We start from the raw sequence: 25,418 nt of genomic DNA, 5'->3' as shown, positions 1-25,418 counted from the left end.
AAGCTGTAATTTCACCCTCCAGTGGAAACACAGAAACAGAAATGTCATTTTTTCTGCTTTCACCATCTTTGACCAAAAACGCAATGTGGGGAATGAGTTTTTAATGATTTAGTGGGTGGTGTGAAATGAAGTCACATGTCTGCAGTGATGACTGGTGTCCACAGGCTGTGTTGAAGTGTGTGCACATTGTATTCATTGCCGTCTGCAGCAGCGGGATGGGATGTGTTTTGAGATTGAGTCAGGAAACGAAAAGAGGAAGAAAATCCTTCCGAGAAGTTTGCAGCAGAATGTGTCGTAGAAGTAAATCCTTGCACTCACTCTGGTCCTTTATCGAAGCTAATTTACCATAAAAATCCATCACTCATACACCTTGTGAGACAACAGAAAACACTCTTCTTCCTCCATATCATCACTCATCGTCTCATCGCCTCTCACACACCAGGTGCCATATATGAACATCATGCAAGCATCTTGTCTTTCTGTAAATGTGCTGTCTGAATTCCGCCATAAGGATCATTTATGTAGAGGACACCTATGTCTGAATGACAAAAGGACATTTCTTTTGGAGGGGCACTCCACCCACTTCACACAGGAAGTTTACTCATCATGAGGAGTACTACTCCACCTGCCGATCTGGAGGAGCTTTCCAACGTTTAAAAATGTAACTCTAGTGATTTCATCAAGGGCTGTCTTAATAAAAGTTGCTATTGAGTTGCTTTCTGGGAATTGTGGGATTCAAGTCAGAACATCTTGGTGCTCTTTGATGTTTGGTTGGAGTGACAGCAGGTGAGGGTGGAGCTTTCCTAGACAGAGAGGAGCATCTCTTGGCTCCCTGTTGAGGCAGCCATTGACTTGTATTTGATCCACCGACTGAACCAAGCACTGACTGGCTTTCACGACAGCAGTGAGCTCGGACTACGAGCGCATTGTCAGTCCATTATTTCTATGTTAATGCTCAACATTCACTAAGTTTTGTGTTATTATTATTCAAGGTAACGTTTCCTGTTGGTGTTGCTGTTGTTGTTGCTCTCTGTCTCTGTTTCTCGTCAGCCACCAGAGGAAGTCGAGGCTGTAAAGTGTGTGTTTTTATTTCACGCCTCTCTCTCTATCTCGCACCTATGCTTCCTGGTGTCTCAGCTCCACTGTAGCGTCTGCAGCACTCCGTGTGTCCTGTGTGATGAAGAAAGCCTTCCTCTGAGCATTTGTGAAGATCAGTGTTGTGGGCGTTTTGCTGTCTTGTCACACACGCACACACACACACACACACACACACACACACACACACACACACACACACCCCTCCATCGTCTGATCACAGATGAAGTTCTGCGTATAGGTCTTTGCTGTTGGACAGACGGTCTTTGTCCAGACTGTATGGATTAAAGACGTGACTGATGTCAGCAGCTTAAGGCCCTCAGGTGGGGTGGGTGTAGTTAAAGCAGTAAGTTAAAGAGGGGCTTCGAACTCAAATCCCTCAGATGTGGGCGGCTGAGCAGAGGAATTACATCCCAATACAGTGAACATAATGACACCAGCGAGTGGAAGAGTGAGGCGGGAAGCGCTTTCTCTCATTTCACTGTCCTGACAGCCCGCCGACAGCCCCCACCCACCCCCTTTTCTCTCACTCCTCCTCCGCTCAGTGGGACATCTAACACCCCCCAGCTGCAGAGGCTCAGTGAGGATTTACTGAACAGCGATGGTCTCTTCACTCTCTTAATTTAATTCAGGGACTTTAGTGACACGACTGTTGATGAGACACAACGAGGCTGCAGCAGCGCGCAAAGCCTCCATGTTCAAAAACCAGATAACAGATTACGCAGACAGACAATATTGTTGTTTGATATTGTGCTGCTGTCCATGGTTTATAAACACACAAGATCCACAATTTAGCACACTCAGTCACACAAACAAATTCCTTTACTAGTAAACATGGACAGATCCCATCATTCTGCGCTGAGTCTGCGTATATGAAAGTAAAAACAAATGCGAGGAAAAAACAGTGAAATGATAGTACACTGCATGTATATAATACATTCAGATAAGCCGGCAGAAAAAGGAAGGAAATGAGTCGGTACAATGCAACGTTAGATTCGTTTTGCATGAGATAGCATGTGTTGTTTTTTGTTGTTTGGATGTTGGGTTGTAGGAAGGTTGCGGGAATGTCTTCACAACTATTAGACGGCTTGCCGTGACATTTGGTCCAGATATTCATGTTTTGTTTTATCCTGTGTCATCATCGGGTCATTATTTGAATTAGTCAAATGCTTAGGTCTGTGATGCAGTGCCTGCATTAGTAATGGCATCAACGCCAGCTGCACTTTGTATTCAGTGTAAGTATCAAATGTTAGCATTTAGTTCAATACTCATACAGAGTTTCATTTCATTCATTAGCGTGTGTGATCACACTACATAGCCAAAACCTGCTACGAATTAGCATGTAGCACAGGACAGCGTTTGGTTACAGCCCAAGTCTGGAACCAAATACAGGCACGTGAAGCTGTCAGGCTTCAGAAGCTGGAAACGGTTCACGCCCACTAACCCAAAATTTTTAGCAATCATTAACGATCATTTGGGACACAATGAATAAAAAGGATCCAGGTTAGTAAAATAAAGGTCAGCCAGCGATGGAGGAGGGGTCTGTGGACTGACAGAGCAAGTTAAAGAGCTGCTAGTCGAGGCTGAAAACTCTGCAGAAGCTCAGAATGGTACAACTGTTATACTGTTTCCACAAGTGGCACAAGGTTAAGTTTTTCCCTCACACTCCTGCCCTGCCCAGCTCAAATGTACTACAAGAGTGCCAGTGGATAGAGTGTGTGCCAGTGGATGCCAACTGCACGACACACACACACACACACACACACACACACACACACACACACACACACACACACACACACACACACACACAGCCTCACCCCGTCTTACTCAGACCCATTCATTCAACAGCTGGCACTGATATTGTCATTTGCAGAGAAAAGACATGTCTGACATAAACTCACACAGTCTCCCAATGCAAACAATACCTGCTTAGGACTAAACTCATGCCAGCACACGCACACGCATATGCACACACGCAACACATGGCGGTAACAGCATGAAAGACAATCCCCTTGAGAAAAGGAGCATTTTGCGCCCAAAGCTCGAGGAGGGAAATCACGTTAAGCGATGTGTGAAACCTCCGTAGAAAAGGAGATAAATTGAATGCAGCTAAAATTTCCTATTATGTTCCTATTATGGGGGCTGTAAAGGGTTGACATCAGAGGCAGAGCTGTCCCAGAGAGAGGCGGCTTCTTGGTAAAGAAAGGAATTTGTCACTCAAGCTTCTAAACTCTTAAATCTCCTCTAATACGGTACAATCAACAGCCTCTAATGTTCACAGGCTGGGTTTCCCTCTCCGCTCAGACTTCAGGCTCTGCTTGATTTTACGCCTCCTCTCTGAAGAGGAAAAACAATCTGGGTTCCCAACCCTGACTGTGTGTGTCTGTGTGTGTGTGTTTTATACTGTATGTGTGTCGATGGGGGTCCATATACCTCCACCCCCCCCCCCTCCTCTCTTCCCATAGTGGTAGTGTTTTGGCTAGTGGCTCTCGAAGCCTTTTGAAGTCTGTGGTGTTATCTGGGTGTCAGCTGTGATGAGGATGGTCAAGGTGGGAGAACAACACTCGCACCCAGTCACTGACACACAAACTCTGCGTCAGATAGTTGCTGCGTGGACAACTGGAGTCGTTAAATGAAGTCATACGTTATGTTTTCCCTCTGTTTGAAGTGCGTGTGTGAGTACGGGCTCACGGCAGGCCTGCCTCTTGGTGTGTGTGTGTGTGTGTGTGTGTGTGTGTGTGTGTGTGTGTGTGTGTGTGTGTGTGTATAGAAGCACTACAGCAACAAAAGACTACTTGTATAAGACTACAAATAGCAAGACTACCAAATACATGAATTCATTTTTCTTGATTACTGGCAGTCTCCATGTGTAAAAAAGAAGTCTGCATGAACATCATACTCACATATGTAGGCAATCCATTCATTAATAGACAGGAAGTAAACAGGAAGTGGAATGTAATGGTTGCACTCGCTGCGCGTGCATGCTGGTGCAACGTGCAGAATAGTTTGTGAATCCGCTCACACACACACCCTGATTGCGGTTGGTTATATGAGTTATAGCTTTGTTTCCCAGAAGGCCGTCCAAGCCCAGAGATGACACACATGCGCACACACTCGCACCACGTCTGGAACACACTGTCAGCCCGGCATCATTTAAACATCCACAGGCAGCAGCTGAAACGAGGTTATTGAGGGACATCAGGTGAACATCAGGTTATCAGATTCCTCCACTGCTGCATGCTAGATTTTTGACCAAAGCTGCAATATTTATTTCATATTTGATAATCCTGAAGCCTGAACAGGGTTTTTTCCTTTGTTTTTGCGTGACATAAGAGTGGCGCTGCATTGTCACTGCCCTCTGCATCTTCCTCTCAGAAAATGTTTGTCTCGACTTTTAAGATCTTTTACATTTTTATTTTTGAGGGGGCAGGGCGGGGGGGGGGGGGGGGGGTTTCCTCACCTTGCTTGTATTCCTGACCTCTTACCTCAAGATTAGCTTGAGCATGACCTTTGATCCCGGGGCAGAGGCCCTCTGGTCATTCCAAAGCTGAACTCCAGACTGAAGGTGAAACAACCATGAGGTCGAGCACCGCTCAGCTGACGGTCACCTAATGACACGGCATCTGAGCAGAAGTTGTGTGGGTGGGGGTGGGAAAACTTGACCCAGTCACAAGCTGTTTGTGATTTGGACAAAGATGATTTGTGATCTTTGAACACTCTTGTTTATTGTTCACTCATAGTCTGGCTGCGTTCAGTACTGCTTGCTGTGCGTCTGTAAACTAGTTTTGCATGTCTTGAATGTAAACCGCTGTTTACAGACTGAATAAACGTGCGGGCTCTTCTGTCCTCAGATGTGGCCGCTGTCTCTGTGTGTCCTCCAGTAGCCCTGGACTCGGGCGTGGGACTCCTGTGTCGGCTGTTTGAGCTGTGGGGGCAGATACCAGCGGGTGTCATCGCTCTGACAGAGTGGCTGCTGGGAGAGGAAGAGGGCCACGATGAGGCAGCTGCAGAGGAAGTTTCCAGTCTGGTAAGAATCTGTCATGTGACTTAAGAGCATCCAGGAATTTGTGTTTGTGGCCTTGGAGTAGGTACATATTGACAGCTAAGATTGTTAAACAGTGGGACAGAAACATCACGAACAGTACAAATGATTTCCATGGAGTGAAACTGAGGACAGATAAACATGGTGACTGTCACGGTTTCTGAGCTACGTCAGCGATTGGTCATTAACTGCCAGGGTGGAGCAAATAAGACGCCAGTCCTCTCGAACCAATTTGACTATCAACAGACTTTTAAGAACTACATTTCCTTTAATTATTTCCTTTATTTGTCTTGCTGCTCTTGATTCGTTCTGCTCACAGTAGTAGTCACAGCAGCCGAGTGCTGTTCAGTTTGGTTCCTATTTAGCTGGTTGTTTCTCTCTAATCAAGACTTTGAAAACACCCCGTTAAACAGCTGAGAGGCAATGGAAGACATAACTTTAAGCAAGGTAAATTGTGCACTATTGTGGTTCCTAAATATTTTCAGCGGTTTAGTGCAAGGTGCTGTAGGCACTAATCATGGGTCTAATGGAGACATTTTTGAGCTCATTTTTTGGTTTTACAGCCCACAACTTTCTGTTTTGGTTCTCTCCCACACAACAGACAGACAAGGTTTAGTGACGAGCTGGTGAACACTGTGCAGCATGTAACAGCCACAGAGCCAGATATTTCCCTGAGGAGCTGGTGGAAGCTAAGCTAGAAGGAGGATGAATATTGAACTCACATTTGTCAGGCTGCCAGAAATATGACGCCAAGTGAATGCTAATGCTGCTCTGTGTCTCTTAGATGTGGAAATAGGCAACAGTTTGCTAACATGTTCAGCAAATCAACTTTATAATTATATAATATGTTATGTTTCCGGCTTGACACCCTGTAAATTATTTCCCATTTTGCTTGTGACCAGGATGAAGAGGACTTCCTGTTTGAGAAGGGGGATCTGAACCTGTGGGCCGAGCCGATCCAGTGGGTGAAGCTGCTCCACAGACACCTTGGCTCCCTTGTCCTGGCCTTCAAGCAGGGCACGGGGATCGCAGGGCCGGACCAGGTCCACCAAATGCTTACACTGTCAGCTCAGGCCAAAGCCAAGGCCCTCGGTTCCCAGCAGGCCCTGGGCTCCCTCCCTGCCCTGCCCCAGTTCTCCTGCACCATGGAGCACGCCCGGCTGCTGCTGCGGCACCAGAGGGCCAGTCTGGCTCTAGATGTGCTGGAGAGGCTGAGGTAGAGGAGTCAGCAACGTTTGGCTCTAATAGCACCAGATTTTTAATTCTAGGGACAATGATTTATGTTCTTCACATTAAAACAAAGCAAACGTTATCAGATTAATGAACCAACATAAGACAAGCCTTTTTATTATCAAATGAAGGGAATGAAGGAAACAGGATTTTTTTACTCTGTACTTTGTCTTACAAATTGATTAGAGTATGTGTTTATGATTTTTTATCCTTGATGTCTTTTTAATTAAATATGTCTGAAATGACTGAGTTTGGGATTCTGACGTTCTGTTTCCCCTTGAAGCAAAGACAGAAAGTTGAATGCCTGACTTCTTTAAGGTTAATAATTTTATCATTTAGTAAAAAGGCAGGAGAGACAGATAAGAATAATAATATTAGCACAGTGTGAGCAGGCCTGGCAGTCTGAAGCCATAACAATAATTCAGCCCGAGCTTGCGCAAAACAACACTTGATGCCCTGTTCTCTTATCAGTGGGAATGTGTCACACGACAAACTTCAACAGTGTCAGTATTGAGTCCACAGACTGTGCTGCTTTCTCCACGTCTAGCAGGGATTTAAGGTTGGAACAAAACAACTCAGCGCCTAAAGCTTCAAGCACAACTTCAATGGTGCGATTGTGCAGTGACCGGGCTTTATGACTGAGGCATGGGATTGTGAAAGCAAGTGTTTTCTCTGACACGTCACCAGAGTTGTATTTCAGTATACACTTTGACTTCTACTGTATGTTTATACGAGGTGTTATTTTCCTGTGATATTTAATTTACTGCAGGATTCTTCCCATCGGACTGTGTTTTTATGCTTCCCTCTACTTTTCCTGGTTATGTAATTAGGACGGCACAATGGACTACTGTCCTGTGCGTGCGCGTGTGCGTGTGCACGTGGATGTACGTGTGTAAGAATGTGTGTGTGTGTGGATTCATACTGCCCTCTCATACAGCTGGACCCTTCTCCCTCCCTGGTAGCCATGTTCCCTGTTACAGTAAAACTGACGTAATGTTTTGGAACAGCTCTACATCCCCCAATAAAAACAGAGCCGTGTGATGGGAGAGCGGTTTCTGCGGACGAGGACATGTTCAAGGGATTTCTCAGGAGCCTCTCCATGTCTGTCCTTCACATTAAACTATTTATCACAACTTGCAAAGCTCAAATAGTCCTGGGGCAGCCCTCAGCCTAATTTTAGGGTTGGTAGTAGTAGATTCCAAGCTCTTATGTCACTTGTTTTTCGCCTGTTGCTATTTTCCCTTTTTTTTTTTCACCCCCTCCAACCAAACCGTTCAGCGCTTGAGAGAATATTGAAGCATGTCTCAGAGAAAGATCATTTTTTAACCACTCTTTCAATCATGATCCTCTATGGAAAAGATTTAATGGTTACCAGTGTCGCAGAAACCGGCAATTTCTGGTGATATGTGTAGCGCAGAGTTTTTACACCCTCCTGACCAAAATATCTGCCTTGCGGAGCCCTGATATAGAGCCCCGTCCTCTGCTGCCAACTCTGCAATCTTTCCACTGTGGTTTTTTAAAACTTGACCTCACTCCAAGAGCAGAGTGGAGTAGTTTGACATTTTCATGTGAACATTCTGCCATCCTGGGAAGGTTACATCATGCTGAGACAGGGGCAGCTTATGGCAGCCACACTGCACGCTGACTACAAAGGAGGGACTGTGGCGACCGGGTGGCTTTGTTGAAATGACCAAAACATCTCTAAACGTGGATGCTTCTCTGTGCCTGGAACTCTACTTCATCCTCCCTGTGAAAAGAGGAGCCATAAAAGACCATCCCTTGCTCTAGAAGTATGACATTATTAAAGTGAAATGGGCCTGAATGTAGCTCGAGGTCTTGCTCCATCTCTGCTCAGCAGGTGGCGCCCCGGTCTCTCCCAGTCAGTTCCCAGTTTGCTCTCATGGGGGCAGTGTTGCTCTGCTGTACCACATGAAAACCACATTCCTGCAGTCTGGGCTCTGAGATTGGGAAAAACAAGTTCTGGTTAGGAACTTAGAAGAGAGGTTCAGAAAGATTTAACCAGAGTAAATCCATGTTGTGTTTGTAATGAGTCAACACGCCTCATGAGCGCAGATTTCTAATCTTAAGGTGAAGTTATTTTGAAGTGTACTTTTGAAACAATACAAAAGTGGGTCATGTGACCACAGTGGGCATTAACATGGCTATTTTTCCATGTGTAGCTGACTGGAATAGGCCGCTGTTGCACTGTGGAAGTTGATTATGCAACCAGTGGATTCTAAAAATTGTCCTGCACTCTGCCTGGACTCCTCTCCGCTCATACTTGTGGTCTCACCCCATCCACAGGCCGAGAGAGGGAGAGGCAGTTTCCTTCCATTACAAATACATGTGTCAGCTTCCAAGTGTGGTGGTCCAGAGGCTGGAGGGGTGGCCTTGTTACTGGTGGGTCGCTGGGCTGGGAGGCAGGGGGTGTCGGGAGGAAAAATGTCCCTTTAATTTAAATTCAGCCTTGGAGCTTTTGAGCAAGGCACCCAGCCCCCAGCGCACTGCTTCAGTGTGAGCCCAGGTAGGCTTCATTAGCTGCAGAGCGGCCCGCGTGCACAGCAGACGTCCCCTGATGCTTTCACATTCTTTCTCAGCGAGAGTCAACCCCGAAAAGCAAAACCAAACTTCCACAAAATTGGTTGAGTGATTAAAAGAGAAAAAAAAAAAGTTTAGAGGGGGTGTGAGTAGGGTGGGGGTGGGGGTGCAGGGCTTGGATTTCAAGGCGTGGTGTTAAAGAATAGGCGGCCAACCGGTGAATGGAAGTTTTTTTTGTTTTTTTTTTTTCTCGGAGAGGAGGGGGAGGAGGCGGCTCCTCGCAAAACTTTGCAGCGCCTTGAGTTCGCCCCTCCCTGACCACCGCCAGGCTTTTATAGCCATGCGAAAAGGCTGCAGCGCACAGTGAAGCACTCTGGCTCAGCGCTTCTCGAGGGGAGGAAATAAAGCCACCTACAACTCAACAATACAAACCAATCCCCCTTTTCCTTCTTCTGCTACTTCTTCTTATCCGGACTTAAACTGCACATAAACTTTTAAAGCAACTTTTTCCACAACCAAAACCAGTCGTGGCACAAACTACCGCTCGTCGCATTCAAGGATCCTGGTCGGTCCTCCATGAAAGAGGGAGTGCGGCAGCAAACTTGGGGAAAAGAGATGTCTGCGACCGTCTTGTCTGCTTTCTACGACATGGACATGCTTTACAAGGTAAAAGTCTGATATGAATAGGGGTTATTTTTGGGGTTGCATTCATAACTGAGCGAGCGTGCTTCAACTTTAGAGGAGGTCGCATGTGTTCAGCTGCAACAAGTTGTCACGTTGCAGACAAACAAAGTTGTCTTGAACGCGTCATGTGGACTAAATAGTCCCAGGATTTGTGTTTTAAATGCATTGCTAACTCTTGTTTTTTTCCCCTTCCCGCAGCAAGATAAAAGCATGAACATGAACGCCCTCCACATCAACAGCATGCTGGACAAGAAAGCGGTGGGAGCTCCGGTCACGACTCCGGGCTCCAGCGGCTCCTTCACGCCGGGATTTTTCCGCAGAAACTCGACCAGCAACGTGGAGGCGATGAACAACGGCAACAAGTACTCGATGGGCTCCTACAGCAGCCTGAAGGAGAACACACCGAGCAGCAACAGCAGCGCCACGGCCCTCATGAACAAGGAGAACAAGTTCCGCGACCGCGCTTACAGCGAGAACGGAGACCGGGGTGTGCTGCAGCAGAAGCCCGGCTCTCAGATCAACTCCACCCGCTACAAGACCGAGTTGTGCCGGCCCTTCGAGGAGAACGGGTCGTGCAAGTACGGAGAAAAATGTCAGTTCGCTCACGGCTACCACGAGTTGAGGAGCTTGTCCCGCCACCCTAAGTACAAAACGGAGCCGTGCCGCACCTTCCACACCATCGGTTTCTGCCCTTACGGTCCCCGGTGTCACTTTATCCACAACGCTGACGAGCGCCGGCCCGCTCCCGCCGCCAACGCCAACGTGCAGGCGGGGGAGGGCCGGTCGGCCCGCGAGCTGTGTGGCTACGGCCACAGGGAGGTCCTGCCGCCGCAGCAGCTCGGCTACACCCAGAGGGACAGACCAAAGCTTCACCACAGCCTCAGCTTCTCCGGCTTCTCCATCCACCACGGAGTCGAGTCTCCCCTGCTCGACAGCCCCACGTCCCGGACCCCACCACCACCCACCACCGCCTCCTCCTGCACCTCCGCCTCCAGCTTCTACGAGGAGGTGCTTTCTCCCAACTCGGTGTCCTGCATCAACAGTGCCTTCTCTTTCCCCGGACAGGACTTAAAAGCCTTACTGGCCCCCCTGGCTGTGCACGGCCCCAGCGGCTACGCCAACAACCACTCCACCGGTGCCTACTACGGGAACATGCAGAGCAGCGTGTGCCCGCCCTCCCCTCCGACCTACAACATGAGCCACTTGCAGGCGCTGCGCCGCCTCAGCGAGTCGCCGGTGTTCGAGCCTCCTCCCAGCCCGCCAGACTCGCTCTCTGACCGGGAGAGCTATGCGAGCGGGTCCCTCAGCTCTTCCGGGAGCCTCAGCGGCTCCGAGTCCCCGAGTCTGGACGCTGGAAGACGTTTGCCAATCTTCAGCAGGCTGTCGATTTCAGATGACTAATCGTGTTTTTGTTTTCATATGGATTTATGGACGGGTCAGGCAGGGTGGTCGAGGAGCCCCGGGGGTGGCAGTGAGTGAGGTAGACTGTCCTTCTAGCAGAGGATCCCGGTTAAGCCCCCTCACCTCCGGCCCTCCAGCCTATTTCAGCCGCAGCAGCCACCCTCCTGAAGTGCCTTTGAGCAAGACAGTGAATCCCTAGCAGCTCCAGGGGTGCTGACCCTACTCTGACCTCCCTGGAGGGGGGCAAGAGAAGAGAATTTCACCCACAGGGATCAAGCTTCATACAGTTTAAAGTGTCCTTGACCTGGCATTAGTTTAGTATTTTTTTTCCTTGTATGTAATATAGCTGTATTAAAACTTAGATAGCAAACAGAAGGCATTCCATCAGTGCCTTGCCCAAGGGCTCGTGGCAGCCCCCTCTCCTTTTGCTCTATCAGGCAAGCCACACTTTTCCTGGGATTAGATGTGTGGGTAACATGACTTGACAAGAAGAGACTGTAAGCGGTTTTCAGATTTCCTCCCATCCTGCCAAGAATATGCCTTGACTCAAAGTAACAGTTTTTTTTCTTTATCAAAGCGTGTTATTTTTTTCTTCTTCTTTCCTCTCTGAAAGCTTCAACTTCCATTCCAGACCTGTCCTGTCCCAGCGCCACCCAGTGGTTCGTTTGGTTAGTCTAGTTTGTTGCTTGGTTAAAAAGCACTCTTGAGTTGGGTTTGTTTGGGGAAATCACTGCTGATGGTTGAATATATATTTTTTTAGCTGTTTTTGAGTGATTTACATAGCTGTGCATAACTGGCTATGGACTATTTAACTTATTTATTATCTTGTGAAAAAAGTATAGGCTACATTGGTAATTTGTGTCCATACTGTATTTATCAAGTATGATGAAGCAATAGATCTATATTCTTTTATGTTTAAATTATGATCGCCATTATTAATCTGCATAAAGTGGAGTGTATGTTCTTTTCACAGTAATATATATATTTTGTTTTTCTCCTTTTTTGTAACTTCACTTGGTTATTTTTATTGTAAATGAGTAAAAAAAATCTTAATTTAAGAGAACGTATGTGATATTTATTTCATTAATTTTGTTTCCTTGTTTACGTTTATTAAAAAAAGTTTGCGTGATTGCTGTTTGCTCCTGAGGTTGTGTCAGTGCTGTAGAAGGCTTTTTTTTCTCTTTTTCGAGGATCCCTATTTAGATGTTTCTGTAGAATGTATAAACAATGTGGTTGTACAGACCGTCCAAACCTTACTTCTTTTGTTGATCTAGATCAGACTTCAGTGACAAAGAACCCAAGTCAATAAATTAACCAAAAAGTATTTTTGTTTTCTCTCTGTTTGCACGAGGTCACACTGTGATTCCAGCCACGTGCTAAAGAATGTAGCAATTCCTTGTGCCCCAGTATTATTGTGTAGTGCCTATGGGGTTCACCATCTTGACATGCCTTAAAATTAACCAAATAAAGTATTTTTCCTACATGGCATCTTTTATACACAGGTTGAACTGAATGTAGTGTTGGATTCTGAAACTTTTTTTTTAAAGGTTGTTACCACTCAGACACCCTGACAGCAACAACCGTAACCTTTCTAAATCCCCATTCCTCTTATTTTCATTTCCTTTTGCTCAGTTTTTTCGTTTTTTGATATTGAGATCTAGTCTGAGTCTTGAGTTTGCTGGAGAGGGAAGTGGATGAACACGTTTGGTTTGTACATAGTAGGTACAGGGGGATGCGCACTATGTACTTTTGACTACTTTATCAGAAGTAAAGCTTTTTGAATGTAACAAAAACGGACAAAAAGACAACGAGAGTTGTAATATTTTTTGGGGGAGTCAGTTCACTACAAATTGAGTGTGAGACTGTTAACTTTGTACTGTACATTTTTTGTAGTTCTCCCAATAAAAATCATTTTGAAAAAGCTTCACGCTGCCCGGTTGTGATTTCTTACACACAAGAATGAAAATCAAAAACATGAACTGGTGATGCTGAGCTGCAGCAGTGGGAGTGCAGCAGTGGTTTTCATGCTGCCCACAGGTGTAAGAGCACCACTGCTGTCTTCCTCCTCCAGTGGAAAAACTCTGGAGGCAGGAGGGACGGAGTGTGTCCTGGGTGCAGCAGAGCCCCAGCTGCTTTCTGACACTACTTGGCTTGGGGCCATCAGGGGGGCCTTGCCATCGGTTAACAGTAAAAGCACTGACCGGTTCATTTCCAGAGAAAGACATGACCCTGAATTCACGTCTCCTGTCTGTCTAAAGACCTGATGGTAGACTCTGGTCCAGCAGGAATCTGCTTCTGACAGCTCAATATGGACATGGAGAAGCAACACGACCGCTGAAACTGATAGACGTAACTAAAGTGTGTAATATTACATAATCTGTAATGTTCTGCTATAAAGAGAGTGATGAGTGATGTGTGTGTGCCATCGGAGGAATGAGGTCTGGAATTTTGAAATGGAAAAAGTGTAGGAGCCCAGAGCCACAGGAAAGTCAGTGCGTGTGTTGGTGGCTCAGGCTATCAGGATAAGATTTTAATCTTTTAATATGCAGTGCATTACGATCCTTTTTTCTGACATAATATACACTGGCACTCACAAAACCTCGTGGGGAGCAGCCACGTGAAGGATATATGATGACTAACCTGTGGTGGGAGAAGCAGTCAGATCCTTTCCTACAGGAAAAGCACCTATATCACAATGTAAATAGACTCAATTAGATAGATAGATAGATAGATAGATAGATAGATAGATAGATAGATAGATAGATAGATAGATAGATAGATAGATAGATAGATAGATAGATAGATAGATAGATAGATAGATAACATTTTACTGTGTGGTGGTTCCCAGTCTTGGGTCAGGCTCAGTGAGTCACAAGATAAATCTGAGGGGTCATGAGATGATTCAAAAGAAAATTGTGTCTGCATACAAATATTGGATAATTTGACCTATTTGGGCCTCAAATAGGTATTCAAAGGAGACTATCCGAGGAGGGGGAAATGTCTCTTCAGTGGAACTGCAAACAACTTGTCACAAAGAGCTCTAACTGCTTTTGTTGGAAGGGGTAGTTGGAATCCTCTGGTTATATTTTGAGCCATGTGTTTGTATCATATATGTTTTTATGGAAAATCTGGCAAATGCATGTCAGGAAGTAAAACATGCAATATTCTCTCCTGAAATCTTAAAGACATGTAATGCAACAGAAAATGGAAATACTCAAAGAAAATACCTTAAGATTGTACTCGAGTGCAGTGCTTAATGAAATGTACATTCCCCCACTGAGATTAAGGAGTGAATGATGAACGTTAAGCTGTGTGTTGAAACGACTGCTCGCATGGAGAATCGATGTGCTCCAATCACATCTGAACGATGCTGCTTCACCAAACGAGTCTTTGGAAGCAGCATCAGAGACCTCTTACTGTGCACTGAGGTCATACAGGCTGAGGTGGACGTATCAGTCTGGAAACTGAACAACAGCTATTAGCCCATAATTGATTAACTCTGCAGCTGTAAATGTGTAATATCAGTCAGTTGGGCAGGTAAGCTGGGGACGGTGGTGAGTTTTGAGCTTACCAGCCCGTAGCAAGAAGAAATACAGCCATGGCCTACCCCTATCAGAGTGTCATATTCAGGCATGTCTATACCAAATAAAAGCCCTGGCCTATATTAAGTATGAAGCCGCTGTTGTTGTGGTTCCTTCTTTCAAAGAACTTTTTTTCTGTAGGCTATTCTGTGAAGTTATCAGTGGTAGCAAAGGCATTAAGAAAATAAAGGGCCCAGGAGTCATGTGGTGCCTGGAGTTCACGCTGAGATAAGGGCGGCTGATAAGGGTCCCGGCAAATATTTACTGTGTCCTCAGGATTTCATAATGAAGTGTTTATCAGAGCAGAGCCAAAGGGCAGCACAATGCGCCAGGCCCTGCCAAGTAGGATCTGCGTACCTGTGACTCAGTGTGTGTGGGAATATGAGTGTGTGCTGCTCACTATGTCAATCAACAAACACACATATAATGTTTGATTAAGTGTTTTAGCATTCATATATGTTGTGTCTATAAAAGCTTAACTTTTCTATATAAGGATGTGTATGTAGTGGTGTTTGTGTGTGACTGTGTGTGTGTGTGCACGCAGGGGTCTTGCTGGTTAATGGATCTGGAGCTCCGACAATGAAAGGAAACACTCTCTGACTTGTGATTAGGGCAGGAAGAGTCCCACTTCCTGGCCACCACCCATTTCCACCTCTTCTTCGTCCTGCTGTTTTTCCTCCTCCTTCAGTTTCCCTTCTCCTCTGTAGTGGCGGCTTCTAGAAGTTACTATTTGTGTTCCACTGCTGCACTGGGAAGCTCGGCTCGTCCTGGTATTGTTTTGGCATGCTAAGCCCAGACCTGGGGTCAAGTAGTAATAGCACATGCTTTTCAGACTTTGTTTTAGCCTACATGGGTGCCAGATGGGTGGCAGTTTGCCAAATAAGAAAGTGGAGAGAGGTTGTTAATCATTTTTGTGCCACAAACCCCCAATTAGACCCAGATAAGGTCGAAATCCTCCAGCTGATCCAAAATTTTCCCAGGTTTAGTTTTTTTTGTTGTTGATTTAGTAATAATGTAGAGGATTACAGATTTAAGTGAAATCTTCCTATGGCTAATGAGGTATAATTGCTACTTATAATTAAAGCGAAAGTAAACAGTTTCTTGTTTTAGCAGTCAAACCCCTGAAGGCCCAGAGTCAGTGGTGCCATAAATCAGTGAAGAACCATTAAAAGTTCCCTCTGTCTGCTTATCTGTGATTGTCAACTATGTGACACTATTCCGGATTCACAATGAAACAATGTGTGTGTGTGTGTGTGTGTGTGTGTGTGTGTGTGTGTGTGTGTGTGTGTGTGTGTGTGTGTGTGTGCCAGTGGCTTGAAACCCCACCCAACACTCTACCCGATACCACAAGGTTCAGACAAACATGCAGCTGTCAGACGTTCGAACAGCATTCAATGAAAATGAATCTAATGTTCATTTAGAAGCTAAACTCTAATTTCATTACTGTTGAAAGTGCAGATAATGAAAAAGGCAGGTGACATTTGACTCTTGAGGCATTGGGAAAGCTAATGAAAAAGACAAGGCAGAAGGTTGTAGTCTAATGGATGTAATAATTAATTAATTATCAAAACAAACACATCCTTGCTCAGTTTTGCTGTTACAGCATCACATGATCTGGTATGACCAGTGGCTGAGTTGTAGCTAATGTTAGCTACTTAATGACTCTTCTCCACCATCCTATTATTAGCACTACATTCAACACATCATCCACATCTACACAGCATTTGACTGATTTTATCACCAAAGTTAAAAATATGTAAACACATTATATCTCACCAGGAAACATGTTTGTGGTTTCTTGCTTGTGGTTTCATTCCACTCTCCCCCCATCAGTTCAGTTAATGATGTTGTCTAAAGATTACTAATAAATACTTTAATTTTAAGGATAAATCAGTCATGACTTTGCAGTGTTCTAGTTCAATGATGTATAAAAAAAATAGCTGGTTTTACTGTCCCCGCTTTTATCTATCCGCATACAGACAGTTTTCACTGTTCAATAAGCGAAAAAACCACAAAATGATCATATTTTTGTTCTTGGGAGAAAATCTAATCAAATAGAATAAACATACAGATAAAATATGAATGTAAAATGAAGATGTTTTCAAACTGCTTCACATTTGGGTACATTTTATATTTTTCCTATGAGTGAAAAATATTATTGGAGCAACTGAGTTTGGCAATAATAACATAAAGCATGTATCTTTCCTTAGCCTCTAGTTTTATGAATTATGTACAGTGATTCAGTGAAAACTCAACTTATCCACCTTTACCATTTCTGATGTAATTCATTTATGTTTGAAACTCTTCTGAAAGTCTGAATATATAACCATTTCCCCTTAACCATTCACCTCAGCATGACCACTGACAGGAGATCATAGATTACATTCACTCTCAGCTCTGCGCTGCCTCTCTCATTGTGAGGAGCTAAACCATAATCCTCACTTTATTTTCAGGAAGCAGCCTCCAGCCCCACACTCAGCTGAGGTGACCTCCCCAGCTGCCGCAAGGTAAGCCAAGGTAAGCCACAGTGCACAGATGCTGAATAAGGTAATGTTGTTTGCCCAGTGGATTTTAAGTCCGGTGATGGTCAGAGGTGATGGGGGATAGAGAGGGTGGAGATGTGTGGGGGAGTTGAGGCAGTCGTTGGCTGAGGCCAGTCACGTTTGGCCAGCGCTGCTCGGCCCTCCATGTTCTTCTCTCCTCAATGCCTGCCGAGCTGTAAATATTTACAGTGCATCTTGTGAGAGGCCTGAGTGTTTACCGCCAGTGCTTGTGGCTCCTCTGCGCGTGTGTCAGCAATGCAGACGAGATGCTTCTCTTCGCACAGTGTAAACCCTCAGCTGTGTGTGTGCGCATCGGATGAGGTACTTCCCTTGGTTTCTCCACAGTTTACTAACACTGGCCCCTGGCTCTTGTTCAGGCCCCTGCTCTGAGCTCCATCTATGAATCAACAGTGAGAGCCAGCGAGCCGAGAGGTGGTCGCACCTCATTCCACCTTCTCTGACCCCTGCAAATGACACACAGAGAAAGATGGGAGAAGTGTTTGTTTACCTCGCCCCACCCTGTATACGAGGTTGCGGCATTGACATCACGTCTTTGTGGGTGGAACATTCTCATAAAATGTGTTTTCTTTACTCCTTTCCCAATGTAAATAATACAGAGGGTGTAAATACCATTAAGCGCCTGGCCAGGCCATTTTTAGGCAAGCAGCTCTGCATAAGGATGTTTCCAAATTCATGCAGCCCAGGCTGAGTGCATGGGCGGAAGTTTCACTGTGGCATGTTTAATGAGGTACACACATATGCTAACCTGGCCTTGGTCTAATTCTGTCTCTGGCTGCTTTATTTCAGAGGTCAGAATATTCTTGGCTGCCCTTTAATCTGCCACAGAGACCAAGATAAACTTACAATACAAGATAAGACACTGTTACACTACCTGCAGGGCAGAAAATGGAAGCTGTAAAAATAATACAATGTGCATAGACTGCTGTATGTAAAAATAGATTTAGCTGTGTAATAAAAAGCAAACTTCCACAAGATCTTGATTTTCTCTTAAATCCACTAACAAGAAAACACAAGTCTGTCCATTCTTTTCCCATGGCAAATGAAATGTGAAACCTGAATAAATGAGTGAAGATGCAGAACAAATGCTCCCATACAGGACACAGGGTTTACTAAATTAGCTAATAAGGATGAAAATCATGTGAATCAGATGCTATGACCTTCACAGTCACCAGATCTCAACCCAGTCCAACGCCTGTGGCCTTCAACATCATCATCAAACATTTAACCAGGCTTTTAATTGATATGTCTGATTTTTCTCATTCCTTTAATCAGGCTTCTTATCTTATCATATTTTAGTTGTATGTTCTTACGACATGACTATTTACTATTTATTTCATTTACTCAGTTTATTACTAGTTTATCTATAGCTTTCATTTATAGTTTATTTACTATTTATTCCTTTTATTCCTTTACTCATCTCATTTCACTCAATGTTCATGTTTTATATATTGTATTATTTTACTCTATCTTATCTACTCTACTTATTGTCTTATGAACTTTTCTTCTTTTAAATGTTTATTTATTTATTTATTTATTTTTTCAACTTATTTATTTATTTATTTTTTAATTCCAGTGTTTCCTCGGCGGGTCCTCCACACTGAGAGATGTGTCTGATCTGTTGCAGGGGGGGCTGTCCTCGGGCCCTCTTGGCCCGGCTGGTTGGGGGACTCCCTACCTTGGTGTGGGGCCCACCGGTCTGTCGGGCTCGGGTGGGCCCGGGTGCGGGTGCCCCCTGTGCTCACAGTCCCTGATGTCTCTCGGTGTGGACGACCCGAAAGGTGACCTTTTCCTCAGTCATTAGTGCCGTGCCATGTCTCGTTACCCCTGCCATCGTCTGCAGTAAGAATGTGTGTGTGTGTGTGTGTGTGTGTGTGTGTGTGTGTGTGTGTGTGTGTGTGTGTGTGTGTGTATGTATGTGCGTGTATGTGCGCATGTGTGCGTGTGTGTATGCATGTAGTTGAGGGTGGGTGCTTGTACATACGGAGGGTGGGAGGGATGGGTTTTTATTGTTGCTTTATTTTGATTTCTATTGTTTTTAAATCCTGTGAAGCACTTTGTGTTACATTTTATTATGTATGAAAAGTGCTATATAAATAAAGTTTGATTTGATTTTGATTTGATTTGATCAAAACACCAAATGAGGGAATATCTTTTGCAAGAACAGTGTTCATCACCTCAGTAGAGCACTGGAGCTGTTGTGGAGACTTGTGGTGTATGCGACACATACTGATTTTAAAGTTTTGTTATCTATATAACTTTGAGCAGTGGCAACTGTGGCCACAAGTGACAATCACAGGATGATAATAATAATAATAATATTAATAATAATATTAATAATAATAATAATACAAATGAAGTAGCAAAAGTAGAGCCTCAAGTAATGTTAATAACACAGCATGCTGTGTTATTAACATTATTTATTTTGCAGATATATCTACCATAAGTTGCTAACATTAGCAAACATTACCCACTGTATGCTACCACTCTTATCAGACCAAGCAGACACTAGCAATACCTCTGTGCTGAAACCAGCAAGTTTGTGTTTCATTGCTAATGAATTCAAATTTCATGTGTAAGAGAAAAAAACACGTTATTCTTACAATGGTTAATCCTACTTATTCAAACTTTAAATGCTAACATACAGTGTATCACTAGCATAAGAGTCCTGAAGTCAGCACTACTAGCTAACTAGCCGTAAGCTAGTGGTCATCTCGGACCAACTTAGACCCCAGAGTGTGCTGAAATGAGAGACGGTGTGTTTTGTGACTGATACATTTTAAAAGTTTTTGATTTGTGAGAGAACACTTGTGTTATCTCCTCTTTTAAAGTAGTCTCACATTAAGCTGAAGACATGACACGTTTGTAAAAAGTGAAATATGGCCCGTAGCTCCAGCAGTAATTGTCTATCTATGACATCCCTTTGTCAGCTAGCAGCCCTGATTAGCTAAGAACCCATGTGGAAGAGTAACCTGAAAATAACAGTCACTATCTCTGTACACTGTACGCGCCACTCACTCTGCCTGCTCAGCTTTCGCAGCTCAACATGACAACGGTCTGAAGCTCACACAAGATGAAGAGGAAGACAGAAGGCAGGTGTGAAAGTTTTGGACCTGTGTATTTCAGAGACGCAGCTGTAAAATTTAACATGTCCTTTCTAGTTCAGTCAGTGCCTTTACTTAGACCAGGCGCGGCCTCCAAACCCGCGATTGGCAGCCGAGCTCGGGGGGCGATAAGGAAGTATCTGTGAGGCGAGAGGGTTGGACGGATGAAGGAGTGAATGCAGCGAGTGTGTGTTGACACTGCGTGCGTTTGGCCTACTTACACTTTCTGGCCAATGGTGTTAAAGACAGAGAGAGCCACACATGAGGTCTCGATCGTGATGAATGAAGCTTCATGGTCAGTGCTGCGGTTTGAGAGTGCAGAGGCTGAGAGAGAAGGGAGTGAAATTATGGAGCATGGCAATAAGATTGACTTGAAAATATTTAATGGGGGTGTTTATTTGAAGAGGATCTTGGCAGTGAGCATGTCCCCGACTTCTTTTCATTTGCCTTATTACTTAGTAAACACTTTTAAGCATGGAAGAGAATCCCTGAGGTCAATGCGTGCAGGTTTATGTAAGTCCATCCATCCATCCGTGTGTGTGTGTGTGTGTGTGTGTGTGTGTGTGTGTTTGTGAGTCAATGTGGATGTCCATGCACCCGTGCTGCACCGGGTAATTACATATAATCATCCAAAATGTTTATACTGTACAAATAGCATAACTATGCTGACTGAGTTGTGTGGCTGTGTGGGACGGGTATAGCTGGCGTTGTGAATGGACCCGGCCGCTCCGTGATTACCCAGGCTTAGGGCCAGGCTCAGATTGTCATGCACCTAGACAGCATGCCTGCTCACTCTCTTTATGACCACCATATCCATACCGCACTATGCACGATATCATAAAGACATACTGTATAATGTAGTAATCATGCCTCATGGCCATGCTTATAGTAGAGGCCAGGGGAAGGAAGTGTTTTCCTTCATACTACGTGAATATCTTTCCGATTAGTCCAGTCACATTTTTCCAACTAGTTCAATGGTTTACCTCATGCTTTTTATTATTTCAGGCTTTGATGCACACCTGCCAAGTAATAATCACATTAAATCTGATTTTGGTTTTGATGTTGGTGTCATTGTATGACTCTCATTTTGCATTTCCATGCTAATTAGCATCTGATGTATCATTTCCTGGCTGAAAATGATATATATTTTTTTATATTATTTCTATTTAATTGGAAAACATTATGTTGTTTCTCAGATTGAATAAATGGCACTTGGAAAGGTTTTGGATTTCTTCCTTTTCTTTTCTTTTTCTTTTTTTTTGTTTGAGCGTTGTTTTTTAGCTACGCAAGCAGTGTGCTTCTGGGAAGGGCAATATTGGTCTGTCGTTGGTCTGTCAATCCACCACTGCGGTCCAACTATTGGATAGATTCCTGTGAAATTTGGTACAGGTATCAATGGTCTCCAGAGGATGAATCCTAATGACTTTGGTGATCCACTGACTTTTCATTTGGTGCCATCAGCAGGTCATAGCTTTCACCTGAAATATAGCTTTCTAGGCAGTGCGGGGTGTTCATGGTACCCAGAGGATGAAGCCTAATGACTTTGATGATCCCTTGGTTGTTCCTGTAGTGCCACCATGAGGCTGACTTTTTGGGTTTAAGTGAAATGTTCAACAACTTTTGGATGGATTGCACTCACATTTGGTACAGACATGTACAGTTCTGCCAGTAATAACTGTCGTCATCCCTTAATGATCCAAATTAAAGCCACCATCAGGTCACACAGGCAATTTGTCCAATGCTGTTGTTTATGACCACTAAAGACATTCCCAGCAGCCTTGGCTGTATTTTGCAAATGTTAGCATGCTAACAGGCAAAACTAAAATGGTGAACAAGGTAAACATTATACCTAAACATGATCATGTTAGCATTGTTATTGTGAGCATGTTAGCATGCTGATGTTAACATTTAGTCAAAAGCACTGCTGTATTTAACTACAGTCTCACCGAACTGCTTCCATGGCTGAAAACACTCGTCTTGTTTCCCATGCACAAGTTCTTAGTGTCGCTGATAACCGAAGTCAACTCTTTGGATAATTACCATTTGTATATGTAATCTTTTTGTATGCTGATGTTATGCCTCGCTTGATATGGTAGTAAGATAGTGTGAATGCATCGTGAATGCTTATTAGTACATCTGAAATAACAAAAAGCAAGGTATGGTGGCGACTCGGGCTCTCAGAGGTAAAGAGTTCAGAGTGCCTTTGAGGTTTGACCTGCATCTGGCAGAAAGTTAAAGAGGGCTAAGGGTCATCTTGTCCCGGATGTGGTGCTGCTGAGGCCATGTGTATTTCAGTATATGTGTGTGTGTGTGCTAACAGAGGAGGAGGGGTGTTGGTTAGTGCTTCTCGGTCTAGTTGCAGTGCTCTTACTCACGTCCATATTTCATATCTGTGGCTTTCAAACAAAAGCCGTATGTTGATACAATCTGCTGGCCAGCCAGAGGAAATGAGTGTTTGTGTGCTCACTAATGATGTTTCTATTTCTCTTTCTAATGCGATCCAGTTTTTTCCACTGAGCTCATTAGATCGCCCTGTTTCATTTCTCAACATAACCACACATCTATTCTTTGGGTAGAGAGTTTCATCATACTTGTGTGATGATGAAAGACACACTCTGGGTGAAGTCAAATCATGTCCTATGATTCAGCATGAGTGCTACATTTGTTATTGCCAACAGATGATAATACCAGTGATCTCTACATGAGACTGTGTGTGTTTTGTTTAGCTGAAACTCTTGTTCAGTGACTTCACTGGGCTACATAGGGAACAAACCTGTGCTTTTGTGATTTGCAGTGATATCAGCTAGTCACTGTCCTTCTCCACTGTGATGGTGTGTTCAGAATGAACAAGAAGAACATTTGAGAAGCAGAGCGAGTGCTCCCAGAATCAGCGTGTGGAAGTGAGTGAATGCATGTTGACATTAGACATAATCAAGAGAATTAGCAAAAGAAATGTCTGCAAGAGTTGAAGGCACCTTGAAGAAAATAAGACAAAGAACTGTTTGAGCTGTCACACAATAACACACAAAAGCTCAATCCAGCAGAGGTCTTCACAGGTCCTCAGTTCCATGTAACTGAAACCCAACCCAGGACCCAAGTTGGACCAGGTCCACATTACACATTATTCAGTTTAATCTGGTTGGGTAGTGTACTGTTTGCTAGTTTGACATTTTCCCAAATACATGTATTCACTTTCTTGCTGAGAGTGAGATTAATAGCACTCCTGGATACCATTCCTGGAGACTTGTTGTCACCATGAGCTTGCCAGGCAACCAGCAGAGACTCGAGGAAGTCACTGTGCCAGGCCTCTGGTGCATAAACCCCGCCAACACAGTGTTGTTTAACACTTTGGTTTATGTACGGATTAAGCAAACAAGATACAACATGTTAATTATTGAGCTTTAAAGGTGTTGGTAAGCAGAGTCACCTTTGGACAGGTCCAAGCTAGCTGTTCCCCCTATTTTCAGTCTCAATGTTAAGCTAAGCTAACAACTGCTGGCGGTAACTTCATATTTACCACTCAATCTTCTCATCTATCTATAAAAAAAAACAAATAATTATATTTCCCAAAATGTCAACTATTCCTTTACATGTGTTTGATTCAGATACATTGTGCTCATAATAATTCATAACCACTAATACATACATGCATCAAACCTGATGATGTCATTAGCACCAGCTTTAGTGTTTTTGAATGCATCGTATAACACTATACAATAACATTAAAGTTGGTGCAGATGATGAGGTAGGATTACCATCCATGCACCCTTGACACACAACATCCACTGTATCTATCTGTACTGGCCATTCAAGACCCATTCAGCTTTTACAACAACTGTTTGCATATGTGTCCATGTGTAGGACAAGCAAACCCGTGGTGGCCTCACATACCAGAGGTCTCAGCTGTGTTTGTTCACTGACGGAACTGATATTTGGCAACCGCTGTTTGGAGTTTCACTGTACAAATCTCAGACCTGCTTCCAACCCAATGTACCCACGCCCCTTCACCCTCTCCATCCATCCTCTGCCGTTGTGGTGCAGGCGGATGCAGGTCCTGGAGCTGCAGCAACCAGCCGGTCCACCCATCAATGCCTCCTTTAAGGGTCAGCGGAGCAGGGCTGCAGCACAGACCACCTTTATCTACCACTCTCAGGACACTCATTCATACACCAGAGAGGGGGAGCTATCTGCAGCAACACACACATACAAGCAAACACACATACACACACTGAGCAAAGCCTGTGTGTGTGTGTACTGGCTTACTCAAACACCATCGGGGAGCTAGAAAACACACCTCCTGCGCTCATTTGCAGACTCCGTATGTGCATCTGTGTCTGTGTGTGTTTTGCATCTGGGACTATGCATACACACACCTCTGTTTACTGTAAATAAAGATAGATTTCATTTTATAAACAAACTCCTGTTTATTTGAATGATCAATCTGAAAGTTGTGCTTGTGTGCAGCCATTCAGCAGTTTGGTTTTTTTGGTGAGCACCATGCGGCTGCTTCTGCAAGGTGAACAGCAGAGCCATCAAGTTTACCCAGCAACAGTCAAATTTCTCAAAGGTCAATTTCACTCTAATAGTAAAGAAATGGATATTTTAAAGATGAGTCATAACCTCCCCTGGGTTTATTTTTGGCTTGGACATACACACACAGTGACCCACTCACACATACTTCTGCTGTTACTGTAGCTAGTGGAAGTAGCTTTAATAATGTCTTGTTTAAAAAGTTGAGTCACCTTATAAACACACAGAATGGCCTTAAATCACTAAACAAAACAGGAAAGTGGATGTTACTAATAAGGAAAAAATGTGTCCTAAAACAGATGAAAGTGGATTACGTTTTTTTTTTTCTTCTTTTTAAATCATATTCACAAATTCATAAATGGTGCCTCTTGTTCACATTATATAGAAACATGCCTTATTATTATTATACCTTGATTTAAAATGCTAAACTGTAAGATGCCACTTCCGCTGGCAGCACTCTTCACTCAATCTAAAAAGATATGTTGTGAAAAATGAATTCAAGCCTAACCAGAAACCAGTGCCACCTGATCAGCGGGTTCAAATTTTGCATGTTGTAACGCTAACTGGTGGCAATGATGAACATAATGAGATGGTGAGTCATTAAGCCCGAGGCGTTTAGACTGCTTGGCCCAAATCACAATCTGCCTCT

The 25,418-nt window shown here is 44.1% G+C and overlaps 2 protein-coding genes across 2 annotated transcripts in view; both read left to right on the top strand.

Annotated features, from left to right (window-relative positions):
• Positions 1-6,615, top strand: part of thada (THADA armadillo repeat containing) — an 86,094-nt gene extending 79,479 nt beyond the window's left edge. Inside the window, exons 37-38 of the mRNA XM_070977281.1 lie at positions 4,950-5,125; positions 6,043-6,615. Coding sequence (XP_070833382.1) covers positions 4,950-5,125; positions 6,043-6,360 — 494 coding nt within the window. The 3' untranslated portion in view covers positions 6,361-6,615. The remainder of the gene's footprint in view (positions 1-4,949; positions 5,126-6,042) is intronic.
• Positions 6,616-9,266: 2,651 nt separating this feature from the next.
• On the top strand, positions 9,267-12,915 carry zfp36l2 (zinc finger protein 36, C3H type-like 2). Its single transcript, XM_070977282.1, has 2 exons — positions 9,267-9,574; positions 9,791-12,915. Exons 1-2 carry the CDS (start codon positions 9,485-9,487, stop codon positions 10,991-10,993), a joined length of 1,293 nt encoding a protein of 430 aa, XP_070833383.1. The 5' UTR covers positions 9,267-9,484; the 3' UTR covers positions 10,994-12,915.
• Positions 12,916-25,418: the final 12,503 nt, after the last annotated feature.

This window comes from Chaetodon trifascialis, chromosome 13, assembly GCF_039877785.1.
Source record: "Chaetodon trifascialis isolate fChaTrf1 chromosome 13, fChaTrf1.hap1, whole genome shotgun sequence".
In the NCBI taxonomy this organism is placed as follows: domain Eukaryota; kingdom Metazoa; phylum Chordata; class Actinopteri; order Chaetodontiformes; family Chaetodontidae; genus Chaetodon; species Chaetodon trifascialis.
Note: the sequence above shows the minus strand (reverse complement) of the source record. Positions and strands in the feature narration are given on the sequence as shown.